Source organism: Pleurodeles waltl, chromosome 10 (assembly GCF_031143425.1).
Source record: "Pleurodeles waltl isolate 20211129_DDA chromosome 10, aPleWal1.hap1.20221129, whole genome shotgun sequence".
In the NCBI taxonomy this organism is placed as follows: domain Eukaryota; kingdom Metazoa; phylum Chordata; class Amphibia; order Caudata; family Salamandridae; genus Pleurodeles; species Pleurodeles waltl.
Window position 1 is genome coordinate 576417083 of NC_090449.1, and position 27967 is coordinate 576445049.

Genomic DNA, 27967 nt, shown 5'->3' on the forward strand with positions numbered 1-27967 from the left:
TGGGTGCCGTGGCCGGAGGGGGCGGGCAACTCCACTAAGCTGGAGTGCCCTGCTGGGCTGTGACAAAGGGGTGAGCCTTTGAGGCTCACCGCCAGGTGTCACAGCTCCTGCCTGGGGGAGGTGTTAGCATCTCCACCCAGTGCAGGCTTTGTTACTGGCCTCAGAGTGACAAAGGCACTCTCCCCATGGGGCCAGCAACATGTCTCTGGTGTGGCAGGCTGCTGGAACTAGTCAGCCTACACAGACAGTCGGTTAAGTTTCAGGGGGCACCTCTAAGGTGCCCTCTGTGGTGTATTTTGTAATAAAATGTACACTGGCATCAGTATGCATTTATTGTGCTGAGAAGTTTGATACCAAACTTCCCAGTTTTCAGTGTAGCCATTATGGTGCTGTGGAGTTCGTGTTTGACAGACTCCCAGACCATATACTCTTATGGCTACCCTGCACTTACAATGTCTAAGGTTTTGTTTAGACACTGTAGGGGTACCATGCTCATGCACTGGTACCCTAACCTATGGTATAGTGCACCCTGCCTTAGGGCTGTAAGGCCTGCTAGAGGGGTGTCTTACCTATACTGCATAGGCAGTGAGAGGCTGGCATGGCACCCTGAGGGGAGTGCCATGTCGACTTACTCGTTTTGTCCTCACTAGCACACACAAGCTGGCAAGCAGTGTGTCTGTGCTGAGTGAGAGGTCTCCAGGGTGGCATAAGACATGCTGCAGCCCTTAGAGACCTTCCTTGGCATCAGGGCCCTGGGTACTAGAAGTACCAGTTACAAGGGACTTATCTGGATGCCAGGGTCTGCCAATTGTGGATACAAAAGTACAGGTTAGGGAAAGAACACTGGTGCTGGGGCCTGGTTAGCAGGCCTCAGCACACTTTCAATTGTAAACATAGCATCAGCAAAGGCAAAAAGTCAGGGGGCAACCATGCCAAGGAGGCATTTCCTTACATGCATGTATTCCCGTATCTAGACGATTGGCTAATAAAGGCCAACACTCAACACCGGTGTCAAAGTCACACACAGTATGTAATAGATACTCTACACAAACTAGGGTTTTCTATAAATTACCAACAATCTCACTTGCAACCATCCCAAATACAACAATACTTGGGAGCCACACTCAACACGCAAAAAGCAATTGCCATTCCAAGTCCACAAAGAGTTAAATTGTTCAAAATATAAGGTCAAGCATGCAACCAAACCAACAATACACGGTCAGGTTTGTAATGAAACTACTAGGCATGATGTCCTCATGCATCACTATTGTCCCAAACGCACGGCTACACATGCGGCCCTTACAACAGTGCCTAGCAAAACAATGGACGCAGACACAGGGTCAAATACAAGATCTAGTGTTGATAGACCGCCAAACACACTCTTCGCTTCAGTGGTGGAACCCTGTAAATTTAAACAAAGGGCGACCATTTCAAGAGCCAGTGCCTCACTCCATTATCACAACAGATGCTTCCATGATTGGGTGGGGAGCACACCTCAACAATCACAGTCTACAAGGTCAATGGGACAGTCAACAAAAACAACTTCACATAAATCTCTTAGAACTACTAGCAGTCTTTCTAGCACTAAAAGCCTTTGAACCCCTTCTAGTCCACAAACACCTTCTTGTCAAAACAGACAATATCACAACAATGTGCTATTTAAACAAACAAGGGGGGACACACTCGTCACAGCTGTGTCTCCTAGCACAAACAATTTGGCATTGGGCAATTCACAACAACATTCGCCTGAAAGCACAATATATACCAGGCATTCACAATCAGTTAGCCGACAATCTCAGTCGAGATCACCAGCAAACTCACGAGTGGGAGACACATCCCCAGATTCTACAAGATTACTTCTACCGCTGGGGGACACCAGACATAGATCTGTTTGCAACAACAACAAAAAACGCAAAATGCCAAAACTTCGCATCCAGGTTCCCACACCCTCAGTCCAAGGGCAATGCTCTATGGATCAGTTGGTTAGGGATATTTGCTTACGCTTTTCCCTCTCTCCCGCTCATTCCTTTCCTAGTCAACAAACTGAGTCAAAACAAACTCAAACTAATACTCATAGCGCCAACGTGGGCTCGCCAACCGTGGTACACCACACTGCTGGACTTCTCAGTAGTACCTCACATCAAACTCCCAAACAGACCAGATCTGTTAACACAACACAAACAACAGATCAGACACCCCAATCCAGCATTGCTCAACCTAGCAACCTGGCTCCTGAAGTCTTAGAATTTGGCTATCTAAACCTTTCAAATGAGTGTATGGAAGTCATTAAATGGGCAAGAAAACCGACAACAAGGCATTGTTATGCTAATAAATGGAAAAGGTTTGTTTTCTACTGCCAAGCAAATCAAATCACGCCGTTAGAGGCCTCCATACAAAACATTGTGAGTTACTTACTACACTTACAAAAAGTTAATCTTGCTTTTTCTTCCATCAAAATTCATCTCACTGCAATCTCTGCTTACCTGCAGATTAAACATACAAAGTCACTTTTTAGAATCCCAGTTATTAAAGCCTTTATGGAAGGACTAAAAAGGATCATACCTCCAAGAACCCCACCAGTACCCTTGTGGACTCTTAATATTGTACTTACACGACTCATTGGTCCACCGTTTGAACCCATGCATTCTTGTCAAATCCAATTCTTAACTTGTGTAGGAAGTTGGCTCTGTATGTGCTATTTCAAAGTAAGGAATAGCATGCACAGAGTCCAAGGGTTCCCCTTAGAGGTAAGATAGTGGCAAAAAGAGATAATACTAATGCTCTGTTTTGTGGTAGTGTGGTCGAGCAGTAGGCTTATCCAAGGAGTAGTGTTAAGCATTTGTTGTACATACACATAGACAATAAATGAGGTACACACACTCAGAGACAAATCCAGCCAATAGGTTTTTGTATAGAAAAATATCTTTTCTTAGTTTATTTTAAGAACCACAGGTTCAAATTTTACATGTAATATCCCATTCGAAAGGTATTGCAGGTAAGTACTTTAGGAACTTCAAATCATCAAAATTGCATGTATACTTTTCAAGTTATTCACAAATAGCTGTTTTAAAAGTGGACACTTAGTGCAATTTTCACAGTTCCTAGGGGAGGTAAGTATTTGTTAGGTTAACCAGGTAAGTAAGACACTTACAGGGCTTAGTTCTTGGTCCAAGGTAGCCCACCGTTGGGGGTTCAGAGCAACCCCAAAGTCACCACACCAGCAGCTCAGGGCCGGTCAGGTGCAGAGTTCAAAGTGGTGCCCAAAACGCATAGGCTAGAATGGAGAGAAGGGGGTGCCCCGGTTCCGGTCTGCTTGCAGGTAAGTACCCGCGTCTTCGGAGGGCAGACCAGGGGGGTTTTGTAGGGCATCGGGGGGGACACAAGTCCACACAGAAATTTCACCCTCAGCGGCGCGGGGGCGGCCGGGTGCAGTGTAGAAACAAGCGTCGGGTTCGCAATGTTAGTCTATGAGAGATCTCGGGATCTCTTCAGCGCTGCAGGCAGGCAAGGGGGGGATTCCTCGGGGAAACCTCCACTTGGGCAAGGGAGAGGGACTCCTGGGGGTCACTTCTCCAGTGAAAGTCCGGTCCTTCAGGTCCTGGGGGCTGCGGGTGCAGGGTCTCTCCCAGGCGTCGGGACTTTAGGTTCAAAGAGTCGCGGTCAGGGGAAGCCTCGGGATTCCCTCTGCAGGCGGCGCTGTGGGGGCTCAGGGGGGACAGGTTTTGGTACTCACAGTATCAGAGTAGTCCTGGGGTCCCTCCTGAGGTGTTGGATCGCCACCAGCCGAGTCGGGGTCGCCGGGTGCAGTGTTGCAAGTCTCACGCTTCTTGCGGGGAGCTTGCAGGGTTCTTTAAAGCTGCTGGAAACAAAGTTGCAGCTTTTCTTGGAGCAGGTCCGCTGTCCTCGGGAGTTTCTTGTCTTTTCGAAGCAGGGGCAGTCCTCAGAGGATGTCGAGGTCGCTGGTCCCTTTGGAAGGCGTCGCTGGAGCAGGATCTTTGGAAGGCAGGAGACAGGCCGGTGAGTTTCTGGAGCCAAGGCAGTTGTCGTCTTCTGGTCTTGCGCTGCAGGGGTTTTCAGCTGGGCAGTCCTTCTTCTTGTAGTTGCAGGAATCTAATTTTCTAGGGTTCAGGGTAGCCCTTAAATACTAAATTTAAGGGCGTGTTTAGGTCTGGGGGGTTAGTAGCCAATGGCTACTAGCCCTGAGGGTGGGTACACCCTCTTTGTGCCTCCTCCCAAGGGGAGGGGGTCACGATCCTAACCCTATTGGGGGAATCCTCCATCTGCAAGATGGAGGATTTCTAAAAGTTAGAGTCACTTCAGCTCAGGACACCTTAGGGGCTGTCCTGACTGGCCAGTGACTCCTCCTTGTTTTTCTCATTATTTTCTCCGGCCTTGCCGCCAAAAGTGGGGCCTGGCCGGAGGGGGGCGGGCAACTCCACTAGCTGGAGTGTCCTGCTGGGTTGGCACAAAGGAGGTGAGCCTTTGAGGCTCACCGCCAGGTGTGACAATTCCTGCCTGGGGGAGGTGTTAGCATCTCCACCCAGTGCAGGCTTTGTTACTGGCCTCAGAGTGACAAAGGCACTCTCCCCATGGGGCCAGCAACATGTCTCGGTTTGTGGCAGGCTGCTAAAACTAGTCAGCCTACACAGATAGTCGGTTAAGTTTCAGGGGGCACCTCTAAGGTGCCCTCTGGGGTGTATTTGACAATAAAATGTACACTGGCATCAGTGTGCATTTATTGTGCTGAGAAGTTTGATACCAAACTTCCCAGTTTTCAGTGTAGCCATTATGGTGCTGTGGAGTTCGTGTTTGACAAACTCCCAGACCATATACTCTTATGGCTACCCTGCACTTACAATGTCTAAGGTTTTGTTTAGACACTGTAGGGGTACCATGCTCATGCACTGGTACCCTCACCTATGGTATAGTGCACCCTGCCTTAGGGCTGTAAGGCCTGCTAGAGGGGTGTCTTACCTATACTGCATAGGCAGTGAGAGGCTGGCATGGCACCCTGAGGGGAGTGCCATGTCGACTTACTCGTTTTGTCCTCACTAGCACACACAAGCTGGCAAGCAGGGTGTCTGTGCTGAGTGAGAGGTCTCCAGGGTGGCATAAGACATGCTGCAGCCCTTAGAGACCTTCCTTGGCATCAGGGCCCTTGGTACTAGAAGTACCAGTTACAAGGGACTTATCTGGATGCCAGGGTCTGCCAATTGTGGATACAAAAGTACAGGTTAGGGAAAGAACACTGGTGCTGGGGCCTGGTTAGCAGGCCTCAGCACACTTTCAATTGTAAACATAGCATCAGCAAAGGCAAAAAGTCAGGGGGCAACCATGCCAAGGAGGCATTTCCTTACACAACCCCCCCCAAACGAAAGAGGATGAGACTAACCTTTCCCAAGAGAGTCTTCATTTTCTAAGTGGAAGAACCTGGAAAGGCCATCTGCATTGGCATGGGCAGTCCCAGGTCTGTGTTCCACTATAAAGTCCATTCCCTGTAGGGAGATGGACCACCTCAACAGTTTAGGATTTTCACCTTTCATTTGCATCAGCCATTTGAGAGGTCTGTGGTCAGTTTGAACTAGGAAGTGAGTCCCAAAGAGGTATGGTCTCAGCTTCTTCAGGGACCAAACCACAGCAAAGGCCTCCCTCTCAATGGCACTCCAACGCTGCTCCCTGGGGAGTAACCTCCTGCTAATGAAAGCAACAGGCTGGTCAAGGCCATCATCATTTGTTTGGGACAAAACTGCCCCTATCCCATGTTCAGAGGCATCAGTCTGCACAATGAACTGCTTAGAATAATCTGGAGCTTTTAGAACTGGTGCTGAGCACATTGCTTGTTTCAGGGTGTCAAAGGCCTGTTGGCATTCCACAGTCCAGTTCACTTTCTTGGGCATTTTCTTGGAGGTGAGTTCAGTGAGGGCTGTCACAATGGATCCATATCCCTTCACAAACCTCCTGTAATACCCAGTCAAGCCAAGGAATGCCCTGACTTGAGTCTGGGTTTTTGGAGCTACCCAGTCCAGAATAGTCTGGATCTTGGGTTGGAGTGGCTGAACTTGGCCTCCACCTACAAGGTGGCCCAAGTAAACCACAGTTCCCTGCCCTATCTGGCATTTGGATGCCTTGATAGAGAGGCCTGCAGATTGCAGAGCCTTCAAAACCTTCTTCAGGTGGACCAGGTGATCCTGCCAGGTGGAGCTAAAGACAGCAATATCATCAAGATAAGCTGTGCTAAAGGACTCCAAGCCAGCAAGGACTTGATTCACCAACCTTTGGAAGGTGGCAGGGGCATTCTTTAAACCAAAGGGCATAACAGTAAACTGATAATGCCCATCAGGTGTGGAGAATGCTGTCTTTTCTTTTGCTCCAGGTGCCATTTTTATTTGCCAGTACCCTGCTGTCAAGTCAAAGGTACTTAGAAATTTGGCAGCACCTAATTTATCAATGAGCTCATCAGCTCTTGGAATTGGATGGGCATCTGTCTTGGTGACAGAATTGAGCCCTCTGTAGTCCACACAAAACCTCATCTCTTTCTTTCCATCTTTGGTGTGAGGTTTGGGGACTAAGACCACTGGGCTAGCCCAGGGGCTGTCAGAGCGCTCAATTACTCCCAATTCCAGCATCTTGTGGACTTCCACCTTGATGCTTTCTTTAACATGGTCAGATTGTCTAAAGATTTTGTTCTTGACAGGCATGCTGTCTCCTGTGTCCACATCATGGGTACACAGGTGTGTCTGACCAGGGGTTAAGGAGAAGAGTTCAGGAAACTGTTGTAGGACTCTCCTACAATCAGCTTGCTGTTGGCCAGAGAGGGTGTCTGAGTAGATCACTCCATCTACTGTGCCATCTTTTGGGTCTGATGACAGAAGATCAGGGAGAGGTTCACTCTCTGCCTCCTGATCCTCATCTGTTACCATCAACAGATTCACATCAGCCCTGTCATGGAAGAGCTTAAGGCGGTTCACATGGATCACCCTCTTGGGGCTCCTGCTTGTGCCCAGGTCCACCAGGTAGGTGACCTGACTCTTCCTTTCTAGTACTGGGTAAGGGCCACTCCATTTGTCCTGGAGTGCCCTGGGAGCCACAGGCTCCAGAACCCAGACTTTCTGCCCTGGTTGGAACTCAACCAGTGCAGCCTTTTGGTCATACCAAAACTTCTGGAGCTGTTGGCTGGCCTCAAGGTTTTTGGTTGCCTTTTCCATGTACTCTGCCATTCTAGAGCGAAGGCCAAGTACATAGTCCACTATGTCCTGTTTAGGCTCATGGAGAGGTCTCTCCCAGCCTTCTTTAACAAGGGCAAGTGGTCCCCTTACAGGATGACCAAACAGAAGTTCAAAGGGTGAGAATCCTACTCCCTTCTGTGGCACCTCTCTGTAAGCGAAAAGCAGACATGGCAAGAGGACATCCCATCTCCTTTTGAGTTTTTCTGGGAGCCCCATGATCATGCCTTTTAATGTCTTGTTGAATCTCTCAACCAAGCCATTAGTTTGTGGATGGTATGGTGTAGTGAATTTATAAGTCACTCCACACTCATTCCACATGTGCTTTAGGTATGCTGACATGAAGTTGGTACCTCTGTCAGACACCACCTCCTTAGGGAAACCCACTCTGGTAAAGATACCAATGAGGGCCTTGGCTACTGCAGGGGCAGTAGTCGACCTAAGGGGAATAGCTTCAGGATACCTGGTAGCATGATCCACTACTACCAGGATATACATATTTCCTGAGGCTGTGGGAGGTTCTAGTGGACCAACTATGTCCACACCCACTCTTTCAAAGGGAACCCCCACCACTGGAAGTGGAATGAGGGGGGCCTTTGGATGCCCACCTGTCTTACCACTGGCTTGACAGGTGGGGCAGGAGAGGCAAAACTCCTTAACCATGTTGGACATATTGGGCCAGTAGAAGTGGTTGACTAACCTCTCCCACGTCTTGGTTTGTCCCAAATGTCCAGCAAGGGGAATGTCATGGGCCAATGTTAGGATGAACTTCCTGAACAGCTGAGGCACTACCACTCTCCTAGTGGCACCAGGTTTGGGGTCTCTGGCCTCAGTGTACAGGAGTCCATCTTCCCAATAGACCCTATGCGTTCCATTTTTCTTGCCTTTGGACTCTTCAGCAGCTTGCTGCCTAAGGCCTTCAAGAGAGGGACAGGTTTCTTGTCCCTTACACAGCTCCTCCCTTGAGGGTCCCCCTGGGCCTAAGAGCTCAACCTGATAAGGTTCAAGCTCCAAAGGCTCAGTTCCCTCAGAGGGCAGAACTTCTTCCTGAGAAGAGAGGTTCCCTTTCTTTTGCTGTGTTGTAGTTGGTTTCCCAACTGACTTTCCTGTTCTCTTGGTAGGCTGGGCCATTCTTCCAGACTCCAGCTCTACTTGTTCACCCTGTGCCTTGCATTGTGCTCTTGTTTTCACACACACCAGTTCAGGGATACCCAGCATTGCTGCATGGGTTTTTAGCTCTACCTCAGCCCATGCTGAGGACTCCAGGTCATTTCCAAGCAGACAGTCCACTGGGATATTTGAGGAGACCACCACCTGTTTCAGGCCATTGACCCCTCCCCATTCTAAAGTAACCATTGCCATGGGATGTACTTTTCTCTGATTGTCAGCGTTGGTGACTGTGTAAGTTTTTCCAGTCAGGTATTGGCCAGGGGAAACCAGTTTCTCTGTCACCATGGTGACACTGGCACCTGTATCCCTCAGGCCCTCTATTCTAGTCCCATTAATTAAGAGTTGCTGTCTGTATTTTTGCATGTTAGGCGGCCAGACAGCTAGTGTGGCTAAATCCACCCCACCCTCAGAAACTAGAGTAGCTTCAGTGTGGACCCTGATTTGCTCTGGGCACACTGTTGATCCCACTTGGAGACTAGCCATACCAGTGTTACCTGGATGGGAGTTTGGAGTGGAACCTTTCTTGGGACAGGCCTTGTCTCCAGTTTGGTGTCCATGCTGTTTACAGCTATGACACCAGGCCTTTTTGGGATCAAAGTTTTTACCCTTGTACCCATTGTTTTGTGAAGAGGTTCTGGGCCCACCCTCCTGTGCAGGTTTTTGGGGGCCTGTAGAAGACTCTTTACTATTTTTAGTTTTGGTTGTCTCATCACCCTTCCCCTGGGGAGTCTTTGTGACCCCTTTCTTTTGGTCACCCCCTGTTGAAGTCTTGGACACCCTTGTCTTGACCCAATGGTCCGCCTTCTTTCCCAATTCTTGGGGAGAAATTGGTCCTAGGTCTACCAGATGCTGATGCAGTTTATCATTGAAACAATTACTCAATAGGTGTTCTTTCACAAATAAATTGTACAGCCCATCATAATTACTTACACCACTGCCTTGAATCCAACCATCTAGTGTTTTCACTGAGTAGTCAACAAAGTCAACCCAGGTCTGGCTCGAGGATTTTTGAGCCCCCCTGAACCTAATCCTGTACTCCTCAGTGGAGAATCCAAAGCCCTCAATCAGGGTACCCTTCATGAGGTCATAAGATTCTGCATCTTTTCCAGAGAGTGTGAGGAGTCTATCCCTACACTTTCCAGTGAACATTTCCCAAAGGAGAGCACCCCAGTGAGATCTGTTCACTTTTCTGGTTACACAAGCCCTCTCAAAAGCTGTGAACCACTTGGTGATGTCATCACCATCTTCATATTTTGTCACAATCCCTTTGGGGATTTTTAACATGTCAGGAGAATCTCTGACCCTATTTATATTGCTGCCACCATTGATGGGTCCTAGGCCCATCTCTTGTCTTTCCCTTTCTATGGCTAGGAGCTGTCTCTCTAAAGCCAATCTTTTGGCCATCCTGGCTAACAGGAGGTCATCTTCACTGAGAGCATCCTCAGTGATTTCAGAAATGTGGGACCCTCCTGTGAGGGACTCACTATTTCTGACTAACACAGTTGGAGACAGGACTTGAGGGGTCCTGTTCTCCCTATTTAGGACTGGAGGAGGGACATTGGCCTCCAAGTCACTAATTTCTTCCTCTGTGATGTCATCATCAGAGGGGTTGGCTTTTTCAAACTCTGCCAACAGCTCCTGGAGCTGAATTTTGGTAGGTCTGGAGCCAATGGTTATTTTCTTTATATTACAGAGAGACCTTAGCTCCCTCATCTTAAGATGGAGGTAAGGTGTGGTGTCGAGTTCCACCACCTGCATCTCTGTATCAGACATTATTCTGCTAAGAGTTGGAATACTTTTTAAAGAATCTAAAAACTGTTTCTAGAATCTAATTTCAAACTTTTAACAAACTTTTAACTCTAAAAGACAATGCTAAACAGGGACTTAACACACAAGGCCCTAGCAGGACTTTTAAGAATTTAGAAAAATTTCAAATTGCAAACATGAGTTTCTAATGACAATTTTGGAATTTGTCGTGTGATCGGGTATTGGCTGAGTAGTCCAGCAAATGCAAAGTCTTGTACCCCACCGCTGATCCACCAATGTAGGAAGTTGGCTCTGTATGTGCTATTTCAAAGTAAGGAATAGCATGCACAGAGTCCAAGGGTTCCCCTTAGAGGTAAGATAGTGGCAAAAAGAGATAATACTAATGCTCTGTTTTGTGGTAGTATGGTCGAGCAGTAGGCTTATCCAAGGAGTAGTGTTAAGCATTTGTTGTACATACACATAGACAATAAATGAGGTACACACACTCAGAGACAAATCCAGCCAATAGGTTTTTGTATAGAAAAATATCTTTTCTTAGTTTATTTTAAGAACCACAGGTTCAAATTTTACATGTAATATCTCATTCGAAAGGTATTGCAGGTAAGTACTTTAGGAACTTCAAATCATCAAAATTGCATGTATACTTTTCAAGTTATTCACAAATAGCTGTTTTAAAAGTGGACACAGTGCAATTTTCACAGTTCCTAGGGGAGGTAAGTATTTGTTAGGTTAACCAGGTAAGTAAGACACTTACAGGGCTTAGTTCTTGGTCCAAGGTAGCCCACCGTTGGGGGTTCAGAGCAACCCCAAAGTCACCACACCAGCAGCTCAGGGCCGGTCAGGTGCAGAGTTCAAAGTGGTGCCCAAAACGCATAGGCTAGAATGGAGAGAAGGGGGTGCCCCGGTTCCGGTCTGCTTGCAGGTAAGTACCCGCGTCTTCGGAGGGCAGACCAGGGGGGTTTTGTAGGGCACCGGGGGGGACACAAGTCCACACAGAAATTTCACCCTCAGCGGCGCGGGGGCGGCCGGGTGCAGTGTAGAAACAAGCGTCGGGTTCGCAATGTTAGTCTATGAGAGATCTCGGGATCTCTTCAGCGCTGCAGGCAGGCAAGGGGGGGATTCCTCGGGGAAACCTCCACTTGGGCAAGGGAGAGGGACTCCTGGGGGTCACTTCTCCAGTGAAAGTCCGGTCCTTCAGGTCCTGGGGGCTGCGGGTGCAGGGTCTCTCCCAGGCGTCGGGACTTTAGGTTCAAAGAGTCGCGGTCAGGGGAAGCCTCGGGATTCCCTCTGCAGGCGGCGCTGTGGGGTCTCAGGGGGGACAGGTTTTGGTACTCACAGTATCAGAGTAGTCCTGGGGTCCCTCCTGAGGTGTTGGATCGCCACCAGCCAAGTCGGGGTCGCCGGGTGCAGTGTTGCAAGTCTCACGCTTCTTGCGGGGAGCTTGCAGGGTTCTTTAAAGCTGCTGGAAACAAAGTTGCAGCTTTTCTTGGAGCAGGTCCGCTGTCCTCGGGAGTTTCTTGTCTTTTCGAAGCAGGGGCAGTCCTCAGAGGATGTCGAGGTCGCTGGTCCCTTTGGAAGGCGTCGCTGGAGCAGGATCTTTGGAAGGCAGGAGACAGGCCGGTGAGTTTCTGGAGCCAAGGCAGTTGTCGTCTTCTGGTCTTCCGCTGCAGGGGTTTTCAGCTGGGCAGTCCTTCTTCTTGTAGTTGCAGGAATCTAATTTTCTAGGGTTCAGGGTAGCCCTTAAATACTAAATTTAAGGGCGTGTTTAGGTCTGGGGGGTTAGTAGCCAATGGCTACTAGCCCTGAGGGTGGGTACACCCTCTTTGTGCCTCCTCCCAAGGGGAGGGGGTCACGATCCTAACCCTATTGGGGGAATCCTCCATCTGCAAGATGGAGGATTTCTAAAAGTTAGAGTCACTTCAGCTCAGGACACCTTAGGGGCTGTCCTGACTGGCCAGTGACTCCTCCTTGTTTTTCTCATTATTTTCTCCGGCCTTGCCGCCAAAAGTGGGGCCTGGCCGGAGGGGGCGGGCAACTCCACTAGCTGGAGTGTCCTGCTGGGTTGGCACAAAGGAGGTGAGCCTTTGAGGCTCACCGCCAGGTGTGACAATTCCTGCCTGGGGGAGGTGTTAGCATCTCCACCCAGTGCAGGCTTTGTTACTGGCCTCAGAGTGACAAAGGCACTCTCCCCATGGGGCCAGCAACATGTCTCGGTTTGTGGCAGGCTGCTAAAACTAGTCAGCCTACACAGATAGTCGGTTAAGTTTCAGGGGGCACCTCTAAGGTGCCCTCTGGGGTGTATTTGACAATAAAATGTACACTGGCATCAGTGTGCATTTATTGTGCTGAGAAGTTTGATACCAAACTTCCCAGTTTTCAGTGTAGCCATTATGGTGCTGTGGAGTTCGTGTTTGACAAACTCCCAGACCATATACTCTTATGGCTACCCTGCACTTACAATGTCTAAGGTTTTGTTTAGACACTGTAGGGGTACCATGCTCATGCACTGGTACCCTCACCTATGGTATAGTGCACCCTGCCTTAGGGCTGTAAGGCCTGCTAGAGGGGTGTCTTACCTATACTGCATAGGCAGTGAGAGGCTGGCATTGCACCCTGAGGGGAGTGCCATGTCGACTTACTCGTTTTGTCCTCACTAGCACACACAAGCTGGCAAGCAGGGTGTCTGTGCTGAGTGAGAGGTCTCCAGGGTGGCATAAGACATGCTGCAGCCCTTAGAGACCTTCCTTGGCATCAGGGCCCTTGGTACTAGAAGTACCAGTTACAAGGGACTTATCTGGATGCCATGGTCTGCCAATTGTGGATACAAAAGTACAGGTTAGGGAAAGAACACTGGTGCTGGGGCCTGGTTAGCAGGCCTCAGCACACTTTCAATTGTAAACATAGCATCAGCAAAGGCAAAAAGTCAGGGGGCAACCATGCCAAGGAGGCATTTCCTTACAACTTGGAAGGTAGCTTTTCTAATAGCCATCACTTCACTACGAAGAGGCGTTTACTATCGAAGAACCCTTTATACAAATACACAAACATAAAGTGGTTCTCCTTACAAATCCCAAATTTTTACCAAAAGTCATATCACCATTTCATCTAAACCAAACAGCTCCCAGTCTTCTTCCCACAACCAGACTCAGTAGCACAAAGAGCACTGCATACATTAGACATAAAGAGAACACTAATGTATTGCATAGACAGAACAAAAGCATTTTGTAAAACTAAACAATTGTTCGTTGCTTTCCAAAAAACCCATGCTGGTAACCCTATATCCAAACAGGGCATAGCCAGATGGATAGTCAAATGTATTCAGACCTGTTACCTCAAAGCTAAAAGAGAATTACCCATTACACCAAAGGCACACTCCACTAGAAAGAAAGGAGCAACAATGGCCTTTCTAGGTAATATACCAATGAAAGAGATTTGTAAAGCAGCCACTTGGTCTACACCTCATACCTTACTGTGTAGATGTGTTAGCAACACAACAAGCCACAGTAGGACAGGCTGTATTAAGAACGTTATTTCAAACAACTTCAACTCCTACAGGCTGACCACCACTTTCGGGAGGATTACTGCTTTGTAGTCTATGCACAGCATGTGTATCTGCAGCTACACATGCCATTTAACGGAAAATGTCACTTACCCAGTGTACATCTGTTTGTGGCATGTTGCGCTGCAGATTCACATGCGCCCTCCCACCTCCCGGGGAGCCTGTAGCCGTTTTAGTTGCATTTAAATTGTATATATGTAAATAAATATTCCTTTACCACACTATGTACATACATATCTACTCCATTGCATGGACATCTTTAGTATCCTCATTCTACCACTCCTACCTCACCCTATGCGGGGAAAACAATCTAAGATGGAGTCAACGCCCATGCGCAATGGAGCCGAAAGGGAGGAGTCACTCGGTCCCGTGACTCGAAAATACTTCTTCAAAGAAAAACAACTTGTAACACTCCGAGCCTAAAACTAGATGGCAGGAACAGTGCACAGCATGTATATATATATATATATATATATATATATATATATATATATATATATATATTTATATATATATATATATATATACACACACACACACACACACAGTTTCCTGAACCAGAACCACAGGGCATTCACCCTAAATCTGTGTAGCTTTTGAATTCTGCTTGTTCTCTCTACTGGCCCTGCTTCGGCAGAGATAACTCCAGATAAACAGTCATCTAAGAAAAGGTCTGTCTGCCCTTTGATTTTGCCAACTAATTCTGAATTTTACAACCTTTCAGTCACCTATTTCAGTAAATTAAAACAAACACATTGATGACTCACTGCTTGCCAACCTCTTTGATCGAAAACTTGTTGTGAGAGTAAGAGGTGAAACCAGGGCACAGGTAGGGCTGGATGTGAGCGGCGGGTGGTAACTCAACAAAGCAGACTGCATCGAAGGAAGAACATTGAAAGAAGCACAATATGCCATTTGTGTTCCTGCTGCATAATCAGTCGTTAGTACCTACCCAGGGAATGGCAACTCCATCAACATTTGATTTGTGCCGTTATTTGGCTGGTACCATGCCATCTTGTGTGAACCATTGTTCGATTCTGTAGTCTCTACGAACTCAATCTCGTTTGGTTAAGGGTTAAGCCCTCATGTAGTCGCTTACTTTGTCAACAGCAGGTGCAGCTACTTTTTAGAGTTTACAAGAGAAAGGAAATAAGCACAGGAAGGAAACATGCACAATATGAGAATGCTGTCAATCTGTGGCATGATAAATCTAAAAAAGCAGTCGCCATAAAAAATCTGTGCTTCTTTCTTGCAGCACGTGACATTCAAATTTTGAAACCACTGGAAGATGTGGAAGTTACTGAAAAGGAGAGCGCATCATTCCTCTGCCAGATTTCACATGATGAGGTCCAAACTCAGTGGTTTAAAAACGATGCAAAACTGAAGGCAGGGGACAACGTAAAGATTCGTCAAGAAGGTATTCTCAGAAAGATGTTACTTATGGATTCTTTGGTATTACTAAGGGTCCTAGCCATATCATTAAATTCAAAGTGTAATAATAAGTTTCTGAAGATAAACTTCTCCCATAGTGATTTCCATACTGTGTATAGGCTTTAAATTCAATTTACGGTCCATTTAAATTTACCTTGGAACTTATATTCATGTTTTCTGTATAACTCACAACACCCTGATACTTGGTATGTGAGCACTTTTCAATATGACATTTCATTGCCACTGAGAAAATTCTGCAACAGTGCTCACAAATGTACAAATCGCATGTTAAAACAACATACAGTAAATCAATGTAAAGCATGAGCAGGCACTATCATGGAGTTTCCAAGTCATTTTGTTTATGGTTGAGCTGAGTAGTTGTCCGTTGCTGGTGGCCTGGACATCTCCGACTTGTCCTTTCTAGAGAAAATGCATTCCATATACAATGTTTGTACTTGCACCACCTTAGGTCAGCAATATAGACTGAGTGATCATATACAGGTATAACATTCAGATCTAGGAATGGGTCAGCCCTGGCGTGTTACATATTATCTAAATTGTAGTGGATGTTGAGTTGATGCCTTAAGGGCTTTCCGCTACTATGAGCATGATGGAAATCTTAACAATGTGACCACAGCACACAGAAATGAATTGTCCAATCGTGTAGCAAGGATAAGTATCCCTGGTGGTGTATTTGAAGTCGGAAAAAGCTAAGAGTCGGGGATGGTGCCCAAACAGCAACAGGTGTGGTGAGCTCAAATGGTAACCACGTAAGGTTTGACGCGCTGACTACTGATTGCTACACCTCTCCGGCCCTGCTCCCATGGTGTGACTCCAGGCTTACTAGGGCCTCCTGCATCTCTCTAACCTTACGTGGTTACCATTTGAACTCACCACACCTGTTGCTGTTTGGGCACCATCCCCGACTGCCTTATCGCAGGGTTCTTTCGCAATTTACCTCTCTGGCCGGACAGCCCAGCCTTGATGAAGTCACCTCAGTGACGAAACACGTGTTGGCTGTATCTCGACGAATGCAAAATCCTTTGGCTAATAGTACCTACAAATAAAGACACTTTCCTCAACAAGAATTGGGATCTTCACGTCCTTTGCTCTTTCCGACTTCAAATACACCACCAGGGATACTTATCCTTGCTACACGATTGGACTATTAATTTCTGTGTGCTGTGGTCACATGGTTTTGTTTGTCTCTGGGTACTCTGGTACCCTATTTGGTGCCTACTGGGTAGTAAGGCACTTGACCATTTGGCACCAGATTCTGTTTACATCTACATCTGCCAACTATATTGTTTTACTGCCTAGATGTGCGGCACCTTTTCACCCATACTACCCTTACTTTTATGATGGAAATCTTGACTGTACAAAATTAGCATCAAAGCAAACACCCTTTAGATGGACCAGCAGGCCTGATCTGTGGGGCAGAGTAGGGAAATGGAGCAATAAAGCCTCAAAAATAAGCTCACTCAGTGCTGTTGTGTTAGCAAAGAGAATCAATTTTATTCAGTGACTTTTTGGACTCAATTCCCATCTTGTGCGTATTCTCCACCCCCCTTAATTTTTCCGATATAACTGAAATCAATGTCTTGGTTTCATACTTTCTGTTCTGGTATTGTAACCTTTCTTCTGCTCAGTTCAGTTGTTGCATGTTTCTACATGGACAGGCCGTAAAACAGAATACAATTTTGTTGATATATTAAAGAAACACAGAGCAGAGGAATTGATTTACCAAGAAAAATCTGAAGATCATGTAGGGCTTGTGCATCTAGAGCAGGCAGGGCATGGGGAAATAAACGGTGAGGGGGTCTATATGTCTTATCTCAATCTATTTTTCTTTCATTACTACTAAAACCAAATCCTTTTTATGTTGACCACTTGTACATGGTTAATGTTTTCATTAGGAAGAACCTATGCATTACTGTTCAAGAGTGTTCAGCCTGAGGATGCAGCAGAGATAAAATTTGTTGCTGAAAATGCTGAATCACGAGCAAGTCTCAAAGTCAAAGGTAAGCAAACTATGACATATTGTTATGTTTCTTATTATCTAATGCTTATGTGTGGTTTCGAAAGGCAAAGATGCCACCCTGTTTCTTATTCTAGGAACTTTGAACCAAGACACTCTAACATTACTAATGTCTTGGCAACTCAGCCTTCCTCTTGCACAACTCTGATTCATGCGGTTCTAATGTTCTCAGCAGAAGCTCCACTAGGCAGAGCAGGGAAACGTGAAGAAATGTGAGACAACCACCAGCAGCCTTAGCAAAACGAGGCAGTCTTCTTGGAGACTCCTGGACTGGGATTGTGATCAGTTCCAGGAACCACAACATGGCAGATGAGAGAAACAAGGACTACGGTGAAGAGAGTCCTCCTGAGAGACCCTGGCTGTGACCACGAGTTTGACTGTCTGACAAAGGATTAATCTTTATATTCTTTATAAGTATTATTACAACCTGATTTCCTGTAATATGACAATACAGACAACCATTTGCACTAATATATTCCACATCCTTAGGAAGCATTTGGGCAAATTTCGAGTGCATGCTAACATATGTTGGCTAAACATTTTCCATGAATACAAATCAAAAACAACCACCCTCACTCCCTATTTTTTAAAAAAGTTTATTGAATTTTCATCATATCAAACAGTATAACACAGTGTCATCAATTGCCACTTGCAGCAAGACACACCACATTTTCAGTATATTAACAGTAATGCCAGTGTCGCCTTCCCAGCCCCACATTCACTAGACAGGTACCACCTGAGCGACTCTATGCACTAGACTGCATCCGACGCTGAAAGAAAGTAAGCTGTTAGTAGGTCCCCAGTATCCCTTGGGTGCGAGGGCAGTGGCAATTCCTCGCGAAAAATGTTCCAGCTATTCTTTGCGATATACAGTATCAGTAATCCACTGTTTAAGCTTGGGTGCATGTATTTTGCCCCAGAGCACGGGCCCCTCTTTGTTTTGCCAACAGTAGCGCCACTGCCATTATCCTACAATACACCGGCTGTGGATCTTTGACCAAGCCAGGTGGGCACATCTGGTGGGTGCAGGCCACCTGCTCCATTGCCATGGTCGTCAGGGCTCAACATCTGTACCCAGGGTCCCCGGACAGGAGTGCACAGCCAAGCTAGATGTATGAAATCTCCTCCAAGGCCCCACAATGCAAGCAGGTTGTGTCTCCTCTCAGACCATATCTAAACAGTTTAACAGTTGTGTAATACATTTGTTGTAAGTACTTAAAATGAATGATTCACAGGTCACAATTGAGTGTAAGCATACTTGTCAGTGTGCAACAGAAATCCCAACCCTCTAGTGCCAGTGGTGTGTCAAGGATAGCATTCCATTTCTCAAATGCCGGATTTGGGGCCTACGGCTTGTCTCCCTCAAACGCCTTGTATAATAAATTAATGAGGCTCCTGTGTGTGGTGCTAGACTTTCCGACATTCACCAGTACAGAAGAACCAAGGCTACAATCTTCCCCTGAACTACTCGGTAGTTGCTGATGACAGTGCTGACTTCCCAACTCAAATGTGCCTCAGCTATAGGTTTAGAGGTAAGCCATATAACAGTGATAATTATGGTAGGTTCCTCTCCTTGCTGTGCTCTCGAATAAATGACAGTGTATTATAGTTTGCTAAATATTTCATAATGCATTAACATGCAACTAAGGTGCTGCCATTACCACTGACAGAAAGCAGACATGCAGTGGAACTTTGGAAACATTCAGTTATTAGGGGGAGGGCCAGTGTTTGAGGGATTTTTTCAAGAGTAGGTAGGTCCGGTTTAGTAAGAGAGTCCGCCAGAACTGACAAAGCATATTTCCTTTGCAGTACCTGTGAAAAAAGGGCTGAGGGAGAAACCAGAGAATGGTGCCTGATGAAACGTATTTGTGAGATTTATAGTACAGGAAAAAGGGCTTTGTAGAATATGTTGTGGATAAAGCAGAGGGCTTTGAATAGGATTCTTTTTTCCAATTGCAGCCCATGGAAGGCTTTGCTATAGGTCGCTTTTTGGAAGCAGACAGTATCTTTTCAAATCTCCTTTAGCTGATTGAGATGAAAATCTAGGTGGCCTGAGAGCTCATGCAGTATTCCAAGCAGCTGACGATCATGATCTGTAATAGTCAGGAAGTGTAGGAAACAAAGTACAGCAAAGAAGAAATTGTTTTAATTTGAAAGGAAGAGTATGACTACAGGTGACACCTCTGGGCGGGATAAGAGTTGTGGTCTTCTAAAACGTCTTTGCTATGTACAGAAATGGAAGAAGTTGGAGAGTGGTCCAAAGAAGAAGGACTAAAGGACTCTCTTTAGTTGTTGACAATTGTTGGATGAATCAGTTTGGTTTTAGCAGTTTGTTTTCAACTGGCTGGGTTTCTTCTTTCCCATGGTGATAGATTACAGCCTGGGGCAAGATGTTAAGTTGCTAAATTAGCTTTATAGCCTTCAAACGAAACAACAGTGCACTAATTCAAAGTGCACCTATTTAGTGATAGACATGAACTCCTGGGTTGACTCTGGGGGGTAGTAATCATAATTTAAGAGGGAAGGTAAAGCTGAAGACAAACAAATTGTTACTATGTAGCTCATCGCTAATTGGGCAATTCACTGTATTTGTTCAGTCTAATGAAGAAATGTTTCTAAATAATGTTTTTTTTTAGAACTACCAGTGAAAATTGTGAAGCCCCTACGGGATAAGATTGCCATAGAGAAGCACAGGGCATTCCTTGAGTGCCAAGTATCCCGTGCCAGTGCTGAGGTGAAGTGGTACCGGAAAAACAAAGAAATCACAGCTGACAATAGAACTGAAATAGTCAGCCAGGGCCTGTACAGAAAGCTCATCATTAATGAGGTGGAGTTTCAGGATGAGGACACATACACCTGTGATGCTGGTGACGACAAGACAAGTGCTCAACTTTACATTGAAGGTAAAGATTCATGTGTCCCTCATTTGAACATTTTATCAAATACCTGGTAAAGGGTCATGTAAGGGATATCATAATTTATTTTAGGGATTAACAACTTTTTGACTTCAATGTATCTCCACCTAATCATTAATGGAATCTTGGGACCCCCACTAAATCATAATTGGAATATGGTTACGGCCAAGAGTCAATATTGGTATCCGGGGAACCCGGTTTAAGCAATTTTCGAAGATTTGAACTGGAAAACACTACACAAAATTATGGAAACAAGCTTTCATCAAACAGATACACTAATTATGAAATATTTTATTTGGTTCAGAAACAAATCTAACGAAATAAAAATGTTAATTTTAATGGGAAGATCGGAGCTTTCTAAATTCAATTCAAGCTTTTCATCATATTTGCTGTATTCTGTTTGATGTCCTTGCATTGCTCCCACATATTAATCTGGGGATACAAACTTACATTTTAGCCTCCAGTTCCAAATTCCTTCACATTTACAGAATGCTTTAAAAATGTAAGTTTTCAACATTCCCTATTTATGTATATGCACTGTATTCATCTGTTAATATTGTTTAATTTTCTAAGCAGTCGCTGACCCACTGATTATGTTTCACAAACCTCCAGGGGTCCCCATAACCCAGGTTAAGAACCACTGTTTTAATTTATTTACTGCTCTACCGATTTACTGTGTACATTAATTTGCTATGAAATGTTGCTAGAAAATACGCATGCGCTGAATGGCAGTTGGCTATTGGTGATATCATTTCTTTCTCCTGAGAAAGTATCATAAATCAAAATCTTCTTTCCTTCGCACTCCTATGCATACACCGAACTTTAATATTTACTTTGCTCTCCATGAAAAATAATTGAATAAAAAGGTGTAAAAATATGATTACATTTCTCCGAATGCAGCAGATTCTCCAAATGGAAGAATTGTACTGGACACATTATGTGGTGAGACAAGAAAATGCTAGTGCACAGCGGCCTATAACCTTTTAAAGTGGAGGAACGAGTGCAGTGCCCCAACCCTAAAGTAAACCACCCCTCCCACCGTAAGCCCAAATAACAGTAACTAAAACACAAACACTGCACTTACATGCACTACACATTTACATACATTACATTACATTTATGCATCACACAAATGTACTTACTCACATGCTGCTCGCCCTGCTCCCTTGCTTCTGCTGTCCAGTAGAGAAAGAGCTCCCCTAACCAATCCAGACACTGCTCTCATGCTGTTAACCAGCATGAAATAAGTACCTGGATTGGATGGAGCGCCCTGACTGGACGCTCCTCTAGGCTTTGGAGACCTGTGCCTGACCTCCACCCAGCTGGGTGGAGAGCTTCAAAGTGTGAATGTCACATTTCTCGGCGCAAAGCTGCTGGCCAGAGTGACATGCACACTTTGGAGCATCCAGTCCAGGCACTGCTCCAGCCCTCTGCTGCCCGAAGCAGAGGCAGTCCTCTGCTACCGGCAGCAGAAGGCAGGCCCAGCATTTCTCTGGGCTGGTGAGCCCTGTGTAGGGAGAAATAAAATGGCAATGACATCTTTTTATTGCCATTTTATTTCTTCCTGCTTGACTCGCAGCGGGAGGGTGGGGGCTACGCTCCTCCAACCTTGAAGAGAAACCGCCACTGCACCACTGCTAGTGCGACTCAAAAATAAGAGCCATGTTTGTAGTTTGGGAGACATATTGGCAAATTGGCTTTCCTGTCATGTTTGTAGTAGGGAATTGTCTCTGAAAAGCACTTCTGCTGACATAGCAGGAGCACTTTCGGCAATACTGCAATGCCAGCTGGGTTACATTGCCATGATGGCATGGTCCGCTTTTTTTCAAATTAGAGCAACCAAACTCCCACAACAGAGGCTTTATGTCAGACAAACAATACAAATTAATATGCCTGATGTGCTGAGTGCTTTCACCCAGTGCTAGGGGGACATTTTGAATTTGTTCCTGTTTTTAATCACCTTTGAATGCTATTGCAAATTGGAGAAATCAGCTCTGGGCATTCCAGCCTAAGAAAGGTGGAATTTTCAGTGCTACAGTTGTGGCATTCCTGTGACAGCTGGACTACCTACATCTTAGTGCTAACAACAGTAATGGCAGATGTTCTGATGTCAGAAACTAAAAGGTTCCCTCACTTATAAATGAAGTAGGGTCATTGGTAAACCCACTGATTTTCAGCAGGTTAGTCTTTCAGTGGTGGAAACATCAAAACATTGACAACATAAGTAGTCATTTAAGGTTTGACGGGCTGTACTCCTTTCTGCTATGCCAGTTTAGACATGAACTCTGTTGTGCTGGCAGACTACAACCCGCCTGATTTAGCAATCCCTGCCTGCCTTATGTAAAGCTCTCTGCCTTTAGAGGAGCCTTAAGCGTGGCAGCTTCTCTGAAAGCTGCATAAGTTTGATGAGCTACTGCCATGTTTCAACTCTCAAAGTGGGAATTTGTTTTTGAAAAATTAAAAAATTGCCCTACAACAATGGGAGGTTTCTCTCAGGGTCATTTTGTTTGTTTCTATTTGGGACTGCCAGGCTTTTCGGTCCTGAACACAAAAAAGTAAGTCAAAACACCTGCCCCAAATGGGACTCTAGGGCCTTTGGTTTAAGGTTTCTGGTGACAAAGCCATCTGGAGGCTACCAGCAGAAACATGACCATTTGCAAGCCTCCAAATACAGCAGACATCCTTCTGTTTGAAGGACAGGGTGCTCGGCCACATTTGTGGCAGAATACCTTGCATGCCAAGCTCACCCCCATGTTTGACTAAAGGATCCCAAAATTGGATCACAAACAGAGTCTGATTTGAGGTGTTTGCTGCAGTCTTATATTCACTTTGAGGATTATGTCATTCAATCTTTTAAATGTATTTGTTGATTCATCAAGTTCCTAGTTCATCGAGAGCACTTTGGAACTTGATGTTCAGATATTAAAATAGGGCTCTTTAGATCAATTTTTTATTGGGTTTTGCTGTAACACTTTCAGAAAAGGTGAATCAGAGGATATCCAGTCATCAGTATACCAGAGGTAGCTGGAATGACATCGCACATCATTTTACTCCCGATGACATCACAGACTTACCCTAGTGACTCACCCTCCAATTCTCAAAAGTGACCAATATGCTGCTATGGGACTAGGTGAAGAGTGGAAGTTACACAGAGTAAACTCTTGTTCTATGTTCTGTCATGACATCAAGAATCTGAGATTGGAAGTAGAAAAGGCAGTGCAGTAATACCAAAGGACAATCAGAGGACGATTATTTTATTTCAATTTCCTATAATTTGCTTTGGTGGTTCAGTCCATCATGAATGAGGCACATATGATGTGGCTATTCTTGTCGCTATTCAATAACTCATTGTTCATTTATTTCCCGATACAGAGCAGTCAATAACCATAGTTAAGGAGCTGTCTAATGTGGAGGTTACAGAGCCCGAGGTGGCCAAATTTGAATGCGAGACCTCCATCTTATCTGTGAAGCCCCCTAAATGGACCCTGGGTGGTGACACATTGCAAACTGGCAAAGACATCTCAATCGAGCAAGAGGGTGCTACTCATCGACTGACAATATGGAAAACAAGAACGAGCATGACAGGTGCCATCCAGTTTGCAATCGGCAAGGCAAAATCTACAGCTAATCTTGTTGTAAAAGGTAATTTTGTGTGTAGAAGCAGTTTTGTACACAACTATATATATCTTTCGGTTTTCTTGCCATAATTTATTTTGCTGGGATCCTGTATGTTGCTGGCTACTGTTAAATATGTGGATGAACTTTATTTGCAGTTGTTCACATCTTATAGAAAGGAGTGAAGTTACGATGATTTAACAAAACTAATAATTAGAATTTAATACACAGAGAGATGAAAACGAGTGCAGATGGATTGGTTGTGTCTTGTTCTTTAGGACAGAAATGGAAATTCTGTACCCATGTTCCTCTCTAGACCCTGAAATGTCCTGATCTGATTTTCCTTTATCCACCTTCTGCAGAAATCCCAGTCCAAATCACCAGAAAACTTGAAGATAAGTCAGCCACAGAACGTCAATCTGTGATCCTGTCCTGTGAATTTAAGCCACCCCCGAAAATGGTAGCATGGTACAAGGACCAGACCGTAATCGAATCTTCTGAAAAATACAAACTGAAACAGGAGAAAAACATGTCAGAGCTCAGGATTCTAAAGCTCCAACCTGTGGACTCTGGTGTGTACCGATGCAGAGCAGGAAACGTGGAGACCTTTTGCACACTGACAGTAGAAGGTATATTATTTTCTAATAGATTCATAGCACTACCTCGTTTTTTCTCTTTGTTGAGATGTTTGCCAGGAGGTTTGGGCATGATCAAGGCAGTGGATCAACAACTGAAATTTGTTGATGTTGATTGGTGATCCCAAAACGTAGGCATCACCAGTCCTTATCAGGGTAGAGTTGAAAAAGATATTGGTTGATATACCTGCACATATGGCTCAAGTGTTACAAGTAGGCAAATAAATATTTTATATGTTCAATAACATGATGAAGTCTATGAAGAAAACAGAATATGTTACATCACTGGACATTGCTATGATCTATTAATGGACATTAATAGGATCTAATCCTTTTGACCAACTGTCCTTCTGAAACCCTCAAGTGGATGCATCACATTCACCACAGCCCTCTGTTGGGATAGTGTGAAGTGTTACAGAGTAACCTGACACTGCATACTCTATTACTTCTTGCTGCCCAGGCAGGAGCAGTAGCAAATGAAACACCAGCTTGATTTTCCCATGGCATGAAAGCTGGCCTCCTTGCTTTGATCACATTTATCTGCTGTTGGTTACTATCAGTGGCTCAAGTACAGGTGTTGCCTCCCAAGTTGCAGTGGCTGTGGAGCAGAAGAGCTAGAACTGGAGTGTGAAAGGGTCAGAGAATGGCACAGAAAGACTACTGTGATGTGCATTGTACATATGTCCAATAGCTGGGTGAAGGTGGACACTCTGTCCTCGATGCAGCAGCATTGAGTGGGTGCAATCTGCATATCTTCGCTGAGTATCTATTGTGACTTGAGTCAAGCAGCTTTCTCTTTGCTAGCTCCAGTAGGCAGAAATTAATCAAGAGAATTTGTATTTTCAAGACAGTGAGTGTTTCTATTAATAATTGGTTCCCATTGTCCTTAAGTTTCACCTGTAGGAAGTAGACCGTAGTCACTTAGAATCTGATGCTCTAAAGCAGTGATTCTTAAACTGTGGTCCAGGGACCCTGGGGGTCCATGAAGCCTACTCAGCGGGTGCGCAACTAATTAGAAAATTAAATGATATACATCACACAGAATATATTATGGATGGTGGGTAACCCCAATTAAATTACTAAAAGCTCCAACCTTCCCAATAAAATTGGAATTCAGATTTTTTTAAAACATCTATTTGTAAATTAAATACAATACTTTCTATTTTATATATTTGCTTGATGAATGTTTGTTTCTGTATTTTTGTGCATTAGTTTGCATTTCAAATCATCAAAAATGCTTAGGTCATGGTCTGCATGTCCCAGTAATAATTCAGTGGGGGTCCCTGATTCCAATAATGATTCAGTGGGGGCCCCTGGGTTCCAATAATGATTAAGTGCTGTCCACAGATGTCAAAAGGTTAAGAACCACTGCTCTTAAGCAAAGTCAGAGTTTTCTTTGAACTATGATTCTGTAAGACTATGGCCCTCATTATGACCCGCCAAGATCTGACCGCCGGGCGGCCGCCAATGCAGCCGCACTCCCGCCGAGGTCATTATGAGATCCCCGCTGGGCCGGCGGGGAGAAACCTGGTTTCCGCCCGCCAGCCCAGTGGGGATCTCGGCCGCAACACAGGAATTTGGAGCTGGCGGTGTTGCAGCCGTGCGACGGGTGCAGTTGCACCCGTCGCGCTTTTCACTGTCTGCATAGCAGACAGTGAAAAACTGCATGGGGCCCTGTCAGGGGGCCCCTGCACTGCCCATGCCAGTGGCATGGGCAGTGCAGGGGCCCCCAGAGGCCCCATGACTCCCCGTACCGCCAGCCTTTTCCTGGCAGTTCAAACCGCCAGGAAAAGGCTGGCAGTCGGGGACTCGTAATCCCCTGGGCAGCGCTGCAAGCAGCGCTGCCCAGGCGGATTATCACCACCGGGGCAAATGTGGCAGGAAACCGCCGGCCCCTGCGGTGCGACCGCGGCACTTACACCGTGGTCAAAATACCCAAGATTGCACCGCCAGCCTGTTGGCAGTGCAATTGCCAAAACAGTCCTGGCGGTCTTTGACCGCCAGGGTTGTAATGACCCCCTATGTCTATGTTCATTCTGCAGTGCAAAGCCATAGACAAAGCACAATCTGTCTTTGATCAATCAATATTAATTTATTAACTTACTGTAAGGGCTTTCCACTCCCTCTTTTCTAGTGGACTGACTAGTTTTCAGCAGACCAACGAGCCATAGATCCTGTGCTCTTAACAACTAGGTATTTCTATAATTCATATGCGGCATAGTAAGTCTTTGCTCATGAATGAAAATCTAGTAGTTGTATCATTAAACAGTGATCCTCCTCTGAAATCCCTACATGTGTACTGCCAGAGTTAAGCAGAGACAGACTTTCTATTGGTACACCATTGATGATAAACTGGTGCCTGCTGCACTGCACAAATACACTGACACTGTTTAAATTGCTTGCCCTCTGACATAGGACTCCCACTATTCGAAGAAGACTGCTGGATTAGGGGTGGCAGCAATGCCGTTTGTGGGTGACTGAGTTAAACCCACACCCTCTTGGCAGCTGTTGACCCAACCCTTCCGGCTAGCTAGCAGCAGCTCACCAACACCTGGGAGAAAAGGTGATCTGTGGCAGCCTGAAACATGACACTCTGTGGTTTCTTAGGGGAAGTCATGGTGAACAAGTCTCACCCTTTTCTCTTGTTACCAATACGTCTCATACACACACATGGGCCAAAGAAAGAGATGGAGGATGGTTTTCAATACATTTATTGAAAAGACTGCAATCTACGATTACATATATGAGCTGCAAATATTAGGGTAATGAGACATAAAGGAATTAGAATGGTCTTGACTAGTGAGAAGAAAATAAACAGTCCCAAAATATTGGAATAATGTATATGTATGAATACTACCTAACCCCTAACTCCTAAGCAAGAGCATAGCAGTGATAGTCCAGTCTGTCCATTCTTAGTCCCATAGAGCAGCACCCACCCCCTTTACCTGAAAGATAGGGGCCTGCCCGCCATCTCCTGGGTCAGTTGTAGAGATTGGGCTGAGGTCAGCAATGTAATGGCATGCAGCATGGGCGGAATCCTGGCTGGAATTACCTCTCTGTTTTCCCTTGGCCTATACAGTGTTTGTGAAAAAAGACCTGACGTGGGCATGTGCCTAAGTGTCGGACTGTTTACATACTCTTGTGGTGACAATTGCTAGCTGAATTATTATGTACTGTTCTTGTCAGCCCTGGCCAAGGGTACATGGTGAAATGTAGTGCACAGAATAATAATAGTAATGCTTTTGCAGAATCACAAAGTTACAGCTGAGTAGAAAATAAAAACAAACCCCGCTGAAAGCAGGCTAACTAAAAATGAATAAAACTGAATACTTGAAATCAAAGCACATCTGTAGGTAAAAGGGTACAAGCCACAGGTCTAACCTAAGCAAAAATATTTGTGCCCAAACAGAGTGTGGCGGGCCGGTGGTGGAACCACCAATGCGCCTCAACCCACCAGGATGACTACTGCTGGATTTCTGCACAAAATGTGGTGGAACTCCTGCAGTACTCGTAATATGGTGGGTGCAAGACAGCCAAAGTGATAATGAGGGCCAAAATGTTGAAGATGACAAGCAAGGGAGGCCAACTGGTAGGCCAAATTAAAAGGCAATTTA

At 45.5% G+C, this 27967-nt stretch overlaps 1 protein-coding gene across 2 annotated transcripts in view; it reads left to right on the forward strand.

Annotated features, from left to right (window-relative positions):
- OBSCN (obscurin, cytoskeletal calmodulin and titin-interacting RhoGEF) overlaps positions 1–27967 on the forward strand; it is a 1961032-nt gene that overhangs the window by 428344 nt on the left and 1504721 nt on the right. For both annotated transcript variants that reach the window (XM_069211034.1, XM_069211033.1), the window contains 5 exons: positions 14975–15136; positions 17067–17171; positions 19825–20091; positions 23476–23745; positions 24081–24347. In XM_069211034.1, coding sequence (XP_069067135.1) covers positions 14975–15136; positions 17067–17171; positions 19825–20091; positions 23476–23745; positions 24081–24347 — 1071 coding nt within the window. The remainder of the gene's footprint in view (positions 1–14974; positions 15137–17066; positions 17172–19824; positions 20092–23475; positions 23746–24080; positions 24348–27967) is intronic.